This window comes from Epinephelus lanceolatus, chromosome 4, assembly GCF_041903045.1.
Source record: "Epinephelus lanceolatus isolate andai-2023 chromosome 4, ASM4190304v1, whole genome shotgun sequence".
Classification (NCBI taxonomy): domain Eukaryota; kingdom Metazoa; phylum Chordata; class Actinopteri; order Perciformes; family Serranidae; genus Epinephelus; species Epinephelus lanceolatus.
The window spans coordinates 22,789,749-22,798,478 of NC_135737.1; the positions used below are offsets into that span (position 1 = coordinate 22,789,749).

At 40.9% G+C, this 8,730-nt stretch overlaps 1 protein-coding gene across 1 annotated transcript; it reads right to left on the minus strand.

Annotated features, from left to right (window-relative positions):
- Positions 1–601: 601 nt before the first annotated feature.
- On the minus strand, positions 602–6,008 carry LOC117259774 (extracellular calcium-sensing receptor-like). Its single transcript, XM_033631472.2, has 9 exons — positions 5,815–6,008; positions 5,344–5,638; positions 5,014–5,100; positions 4,493–4,762; positions 2,941–3,147; positions 2,578–2,853; positions 1,951–2,178; positions 1,729–1,852; positions 602–1,512 (listed from the first exon to the last, which is right to left on the minus strand). The coding sequence occupies exons 1-9, from the start codon at positions 5,922–5,924 to the stop codon at positions 602–604; spliced, it is 2,508 nt and encodes an 835-aa protein (XP_033487363.2). The 5' UTR covers positions 5,925–6,008.
- Positions 6,009–8,730: the final 2,722 nt, after the last annotated feature.

Sequence of the window (8,730 nt, forward strand, 5' to 3'; positions counted from 1 at the left end):
AGTGGCTCTGATTAACATATAGAAAGACAGAAACAATATGATTGGTTTGGGAGACATTGTGGCAGAATCTGGTTGGATTAATATAGAGTGACACTTAGGGTCAGCTGATGGAGTAGAAGCCTGAGAATGCAGCAGAGAGATTTGTGAATGAAATGAGGTGGTGTTGGAACCAGAAGTGTGTTTCAACTGTGCCTGACATGGTGAAAAGTAGGTCCTGTGGAGATGCATGGTAAACATATCTACAATTTATGTTGTTTTGGATAGATTTGAAAGGACTCAAATACAAATTGAGGCTAAAGAAAAATATATGGGGTGAAATAAGCCACTCTGGACAGTTTTGTTTCATTTGAGATTGGAAACCTGGGTTCCTGGGATGTGGAAGGACATGTCAAAGGTCTTAGGTCATAGGTGGAAGGAGTGGCTGGGAATTTGGAGCATCCCAAGGAATGTTAAAATTAACGAACATACCAAAATTTAAATAATAATAACAATGTAAGACTAATTTTTATTAGCATTTTTTTTATTGCTTCTAATTTCATCGTTTGAATACAGAATACAGAGCGGGTCAGATAACTTGATGAATTTACTTTAAGTGCTGATTTTATGACTTAGTTCCGCGACCCATGATCGCTTTCTTTGTGTTCCTCTCTGGTCTCAACAGGATAATATAACATTTGGGTCCAAACAGTGACACCAAGAGGCCAAAACTAGAGGCCAGGATGGCAAATACCTCAACTGCATCTGCATATTTTCCTGGAGAGTTAACGTAAGCAGGGACAAAGGCCACCCACACTGCACAGAAGATCAACATGCTGAAAGTGATGAGTTTGGCCTCATTGAAACAATCTGGAAGATTCCTTGCCAGGAATGCTAACAGGAAGCTGAGGATAGCCAGTAAGCCAATGTAACCTAGCAACACTGCAAAACCAATTGTGGACCCAACTACACACTCATAAACTATCTTGTCATTGTGGTATTGAGTGTTTTTATGAGGAGCTGGTGAGGAAGAGACAAGCCAAGCAGTGCAGATTGCACCCTGAATAGAAGTAAGAACCAGAACTGTTCCTCTCTGCTGCAAAGGACCAAACCATTTCAGGCTGGCTCCACCTCCTGGCTTGGAGGCCTTGAACACAGCCAGAACCACCATGGTTTTTACCAAAATACAAGAAACAGAAAGCACAAAGCTGATCCCAAATGCTGCATGTCTCAGTTGGCATGTCCACAGCCTGGGACGTCCAATAAACAGCAGAGAACACAGGAAACATAGCTTCAGTGACACCAAGAGCAGAAAACTCAGTTCTGAATTGTTGGCGCGTACCATAGGTGTACTGCGATGATAGATGAAGATTACAAGGACAACAGCACAGATAAATGTGCCCAGCAGTGAGGCGGCTGTCAAGCAGATACCCAGAGGCTCATGATAGGACAGGAACTCTGTTTTCTTAGGAACACAGTGGTCTCGCTGGGCACTGGACCAGAAGTCCTCTGGACAACTGGTGCACTCCATGGAGTCTAAGAAAACAGGGGAACAGAGCATTTAAAATAATGCCACTCCCTCCTGTAAATACTGACAGTTATGTTGGATGAGCCATCTATGCCAGGAATTGGAACTGTGATGTCTGCAGTGGTGGGAAGCTGCATCTTTGTCTCCATCGCCTGGGCACCAAAAAGATTCCCAAATACAATTTCATATTCCACTTTATAACATAATTTTATAATGATACCAACCTGTTTCATTACTGCTCTTTCCCTCAGAACAAGGGACACAGTCGAAACAGCACACAGGCTGCCCCTTTTTCCTGGCAATGCGAGTTCCTGGAGGACAGCTCTCACTGCACACTGATCGGGGTGGCTGTAGGGGTTGTCAGAGTTATACCACAATTATTCCACACTGTTAAATTCTATTCTTGTGTGTCATACAAGGTCAAATAATCAATTTAAATAAGAAACCTGTTTGAATTCAAAGTTCCAGAAGATTTTGTCTTCATCAAGTGTGAGCTCTTCACCTTTGGAGGCCAACTTCCTAACAACCCCCACAGTCTGAACTTTAGTTCTTCCATTAGGGAGCCACAGCCAGTTCATGATATCATATATTGGTAAGGCATCACCATTCTCATCAAATGACACTTGATCACCAAATGGTGTAGTGAAGTTGACCTTTTGCAAGTAATATGTGAGCTACAAAGGGTTACAATATAGATAAGTATTGTGACAAGGAGACTTGAAAAAAAACCAATACTGTTCCTGACTGTGCATATGGTTTCATATTATCTTTGTGATAGACTGGTGAATTAGTCTATCCTAAAAACATGAAAATGTGAGCTCTCTAAATGTCATTGACCACTGTTGCCATTAAGTAATTATGTTTGTCACACACAAAATAAAAGGAACTTTATTTTGTCTTGCAACTTAAAGATTCTGCCCTCTACTCAAAGACAAAATATTAAAACTAACCTACTAATGCCATAGTTGAAATTGTCTTCATTTCCCCAAATGAATATATATGTCAGTAAGTACCTTAGGATGTAGCAGCTGTTTTCAAAAACTAAACAGGTGGAGTGTAAGCTGATATCACACCTGCCATGGTTCCAATGTTTGCAGAGTGGCACAGCTGTGCCTGCTGAAAGGTCGTCTCCCTGGCTCACACTGCAGCATGTTATCAAGGGCATATGCCAGGGCATACACAGCCTTGTAAATATTGTACTCAGGCCTGAGGTTAGAAACATCCAAAAACTCAGTCTCCACACTCTCTAGGTCTTCATCACCAGTGCACGGTTCTTCCCCAGCCTCCATCCAACCTGCTGGAGGTGAAGCAAATCTACACTGGAACGTCTGCTCCCAAAACTGCCTCACCTGAAATGTATTTAAAACAAAGTCTTAACAGAAATAACAATATTAATTACTCTGATTACAGATCTGATAATAAGGGTACAACTTTACCATGCTATGGCCAAAATTATTACTGTCATGTAGGTCAGGACGTATTCTTAGCAGAAAATCCCTGAGCCCTGGTATTTCTCCTCTGCGGATGGCAATGCCCAGAGTGCCACCCAGGTACGGCATTAGACGTGGAGTCTGGACAACAGCAGCTGCAGTCCAGGCTTCACTGGCCATCCACTGAAGGCCTGTTACATTCTGCCTCACCACCTGTAAAGTGCATAATTTTAGTATAACTAGTCTATACCCATTGAGTGCACAGTTGCCCACGTACAGTTTCACATGGTGTGTATTTGGGATACAGGTCATAGGAAATTGCAGATTAAATAGTCAACTGAACCCATTAAGAAGAGCAATGTATTCAGACAGAGTTTTTGTGAATTTGATAGTACGATTGCTTTATTTAAAGTACAGTGGTACCATTGCCAATAGTGGGATAGTTAGTGGGCTAAAACTGTACATTAGTAGTTGAGGTAGCACGTTGAAAGGCAGATAGTTAAAGTGTTTATGTGTTGTATTGACTTAAAAGTGGGGCGCACTGATAGAATGACACACTGACAGTTTCTGTGATTATGTACAGCATACCATATCATGACTTAGTCATAGCAAAAAATAGAAAAAAACCCCCAAAACATTCTGCCACAGGGGGAGCCACAGCGATCGGTCGCATTTTAGCCATTTTTAAGCATTTTTCTGTTGTTATAGCGCCACCCAGTTGCCAATTAGAGTTAAATTTCTCCAGTCACCTTGAGACGTCCTGTTCTACATATCTGCCAAGTGTAGTAAAAATGGATATTGCGATTGGGCCTAGATAAGAAATTAGCTCTCTAGCGCCTCCATTTTGTTTGATCGGCTCAATAATGGAGGGGTCCCCTCAGATTATGTGTGGTCATATGCCTACAAAGTTGCGTAGTGATCAGTGAAACCCTTGAGATGTTATACACCTTTATGTGATGAGCCACGCCCTCCGCAATATTCATTGCCTTATAGAAGCTCAGTTTTAGTAAGTTTTCCAACTTTTGCCAAGAGGGAACTTTAGATATTGGTCCCTAGATTATGTTCACCGAGTTTCATGCAGATCGGTCAAACTTCCTAGGAAGAGATCGATTTTAAGCTTTTTTCAAAAAATTCAAAATGGTGGAAAATCTATATAACTGGAAGTTATGAATTTGTTCCTCATGAGGAGAGGCATCTCTGTGCAAAGTTTCATGTCTCTACGACATACGGGGCATGAGATATGCCCATTCAAAGCTTGCAATTTCAATCGGTTGCTATAGTGCCCTCCTTTGGCCAATTGATGTAATATTGCTTCATTCGCATCCTCTCATGACCCTCTACCACTGTGCCAAATTTCACATGGATTGACCAAGTCAGTGAAGAGAAAAACGTGAACCAGACACACCCACACACACACCCACAGACAGACAGAGTTTTCATCATTATATAGTAAGATAATAATAAAAAAAATGAAAAATGTTCAGACCAATGTGAAACATATAGAGTCTACTTTGTAGGGCTGAATCATTACAACATAGATAGATGGATGGATGGATACCTCTTCCATAAGTTGAATCATGTGGATTTGATGTGCAAACACAATGACCACACGAGCTGTGGATGTCTTCATCACTGTAACAATCCTCTTTAGTTCAGCTGAGTTGTCACCCCAGGGTAAAATCTCTGAGTAGGCTAGACAACCTCCACCAGACTGAGCCAGGTCTGATTGAAAGGATCGCGCAACATTGAGTCCATAATCATCATCACTGACCAGCAGACCTGCCCAAGTCCAGCCAAAGTGTTTCAGAATCTGAATCATGGCACGCACCTAATTTTATAGAGAACAGGGGGATTAGTGCACAATTTAGAATGGCCTTTCAGTGAAAACTTAGCCATTTGTGTCACACAATAAAATTACAATTACTGATTCCACTACACTCCTTTTTCTAAATCAGCGATTATACACAAAGTAAATACAGCACTTTTCCAGACAAGAAAACTATTCAGTTTTCACTCACTCTCACTCAAAATCTCTGCAAAACATATTTTGCATTTGTTTTTGTTAGAAGAGAGTTTCACCTGAAAAGCATCACTGGGGATTGTTCTAAAGAAAGATGGAAACCTTTGCCGATCACTCAAGCAGGAACATGTGGCAAAATAACTCACCTATAACAGAGTATGCACACAGGTTTTACTTGCAAGTCAGGAGAAACATTTAAAATGTTTCTCCAGTTTAACATTTCATCATTATGAAATCTTAAACAAAAGTATCACCTCAAATCAAATAAAGGCTTGTTGGAGAAGCTGTAGCTGAGATTTAATGTATAATGTTCTATCATTGTAACATGTGAAATTCATTCAAATATGGCACATCAAAAACACTGCTGAGACTGGAGGGGGTGAACTTACAATGGGCAGTTTGAATAAACCTATCACGTCAGAGGTGGCAATAGAAAATGTTGAGAAGGAATCACCCACAATCCCCAGGACTGGAGGGGTTCCCAAACAAGTCTCCTCGAGCAGAAACTGCTCTTCTCGACCACTGGCCAATGATAATGCAGCACTGAATCCAATTACAAGTGTAGCACAGTTGTCATAAAGACTGTATCCCAGAGTCACATTAGGTAGCAGGTTGGAGTTTTTGTTGATCTCATCAATAGCAAAGGCCATGGTCATGACATGCCTGAACCCTGGAGGGTCAAAGCTAGCACAAAAAAATGGTACTATCAACCACAAATTATTATGCAAGAAGTACATTATCAATTATCCATTATGCACGTTGTGTGCTTTGTGTGTGAAGTAAAATGTCACAATCAAATACTAAACAGTAAAACATTATCTATCCACTATCTGTCTGCTGTGTGTGTGTGTGAAACTTACCCTTGGCAGATGAGCTGATGTGGTTCTGAGGTGAACGATGGCTCAGGTAAGACTGAGGTATAGTGGACCTGAAACAGCCCACCCAGCATCACATCACCTGGCTTGTGCATCCCATTAAAATAAAACTGTCTCCTTAATTTACAAGATGAGAAAAGAGAGGAAGCCTCTGTCAAGAAAATGGAAGAAGAGGACAAAATCAAGATCAGGTCGACATATAATAACAAAAATGTGTTGAGAACTGCCCCCATAACTGCCCTCATCTCTACACCCCTGTTACTGAGCTTCAAACATAGTTGCTTAATTTTATAGCCTATGTCATCTCCTTTGGTGCTTTTTGTCATAATTTAACACCACCCATCAGGGCTCATGTAGAGGCAGGGCATATACATCTTAAATTAGCTCAACAGACACTGAATACCATAATTACATCATTATGTTTTGTATTTTCTATTAATTAATTTGAGGTCTTAAATCATTTTTTATTGGCAAAGCTGGAGCTCACCTTGAGTTTCTGTCTGTGAAATGTAAAGAATTATGCTGAGCAGAGTGACAGATAAATTGTGTATTTCCCAAAAATTCACACATAAATGGGAAAATTCTGAAAGTACAGTTGAGATAAACAAGAACAAAGAAATACAGCAAAGACAATGATTATGTTCACACTATGATTATCATTTCTAAAAGGACACAATAACATTAGTTTTAAATGTTTATATTATTGTGTGTGCAGTGTTGTGTGGAAATTTTTTTATTTACAATTATAAATCTAATTTGAGAGTGGGGAATAGAATCTAAAGGTCTAAATCCTTTAAATCATAATGGCCATCTTTTATTTTCTTGTGTAAACTTCAGAACAGGTGAAGCTGCATTTATTGTGCCTTATTATAGGATGTCACCTCTGTCATGATAGATCACAGAAGCCAAAGTACCACCATGTTTTTCCTCTGAGTTTCAAGGACAGGGCTGGCCCCTCTATAAAAGTCTGTGAAGTATCAGTATGGTTGCTGTAAACATATTAATGCTGATGTGACGTTTGGCTATTGCCAGTAAAGTAAGAACCATTGATCAGGAGGTTCATCAACATTTATGAGGTGCTTTGCATTGACCATTTATGAAAATGTGATTGCTCCAATCTCGAGCCAGTGTTTGGTTTGTCCATTCTGGACTACAATAGAAACATGGTGGTGCAAAATCGTGGACTATGTAGATATAAAGGGCTCATTCTAAGGTTACAAAAACACAACAATTGTTATATTCAGGACACTGTGGGCCCTATTTAGATGGTCTAAAGCGGACGGCGGAGGGCGTGCGGCGCATGGGCGTGTCCCAGTCACTTGCTAGTTAGACAGCAGGTTTTCAGACTGTGCGCCATGGCGGAGAGTCGAAAAGGGTTGGACTTACTCTGTGAATTAGTCATGGGTGTGTTTTGGGCGTATCATTCAATAAGCCAATCAGAATGTCACCTCTCATTCCCTTTAAGAGAGGCGCAATTGGAGCGCACGGCAGGGAGCTAGTCAGATGGCGGACCTACCAACTGGAAACCCAACCTGATTTGATTAACACAATTAACTCAATCTAATAAGTTCACATCCCCCTCAGCCAGCCACAAACAGCCACAGCATCAGATAGGGAGTATATATTCAGCATCTGTCATCTTAGAAAAGCCAAAAGAAAAGAAACAGAGTGAGACTGCGAGAGAGAAAGGGAGAGCGCGCACGCACGGGAGAAACGCTGTCAACAAATTGCAAGTTATTCAATTTCATTTTAACCCGGGAGATTAGAGAGCCCAGCTCCCTCTCCAGCATGCTGAACCCCCCCGCCTGAAGGTGCAGGAAGGGCTGGTCCCGTGGCTGCACCCGGGTCCGTCTGGTCTGGCTGCGCGCTGGCTGCGGAGCTGGGGTCATCCTCTTCCTCCTCCTCCTGACAAGATGATCTTCAGTTTTACATTCTAAAAGCTTCTTTTTTTTTACATATGTAACCGGGTGGTAAAATCCAGTATTATTCTCCTTTTAGGGTTGATATAATTCCCCTAGTTAATTTAGTGTTAGTACATGTGTTCTTTGTTGTTTTCCTTTTGGTGTAATGTCCTTTAAAAGTGAGTAACAACAGATTGTAAGTGCACTGGCACAGGCTCACTTGTTATTGCCAACTTGGGCCACAAGGCGGCAGTAGGTGGTAATATTATTGTTACCCCGCATGTGCGCCGGAGTTGTTTTTCCTGTTTTACGTGCGGACAACCCGGAAATGTGCAGAGTGGACGGTCCCATCGTGTAAAGTAGTAGGTAAATAGACATATATCTTGTAAAATATCCATGTACAAACATGTGAAAAGACAATATATGTTGATATTTTAACAAGATGGTTTGATTTAGGCACTACTGGAGTTTGTGTCCTGGCATTTTGAAGGCTGATCGTCGACCACGGTGTTCTCGAGTACATGGTAATTTTGGCGCGCACAAAGCCGCACTATGTGATTTCACTTTGTTACTAGAGAAATGTACAGGGTTTACATTATTGTTTTAACTCTGTTTTAAGGTAGTTGACCGTGTGTGGAGTAGTGCAATCTCCGGGAAGTCCCATGTGTGTTTGGTGAAGCTTGTTGGAATGTAAGTGTCCTATGAAAAATATGTTGTACATTTCTTGGTTAATTTTGTGCATTTACAGTTGCGGTTTATGGTGTAAAATATGTATTTAACAGATGTTATTTCATATTTTCTGTAATTAGCCAGTCCACTGCCGTATTTTATTTTGGGTTTTTTTTTTTTTATTATTTCTTTCTTTCTATTCATTTTCATTATAAGTCAGCCACAAACGAGCTGTTTGCTCCCCTGGACTGAGAAGTTGAGACACTCTGTTAAAGAATGACCTGTTGCAAATGTGGTCAGAAATAAAGGTGGCGCTCAAAGAACCCTTGAA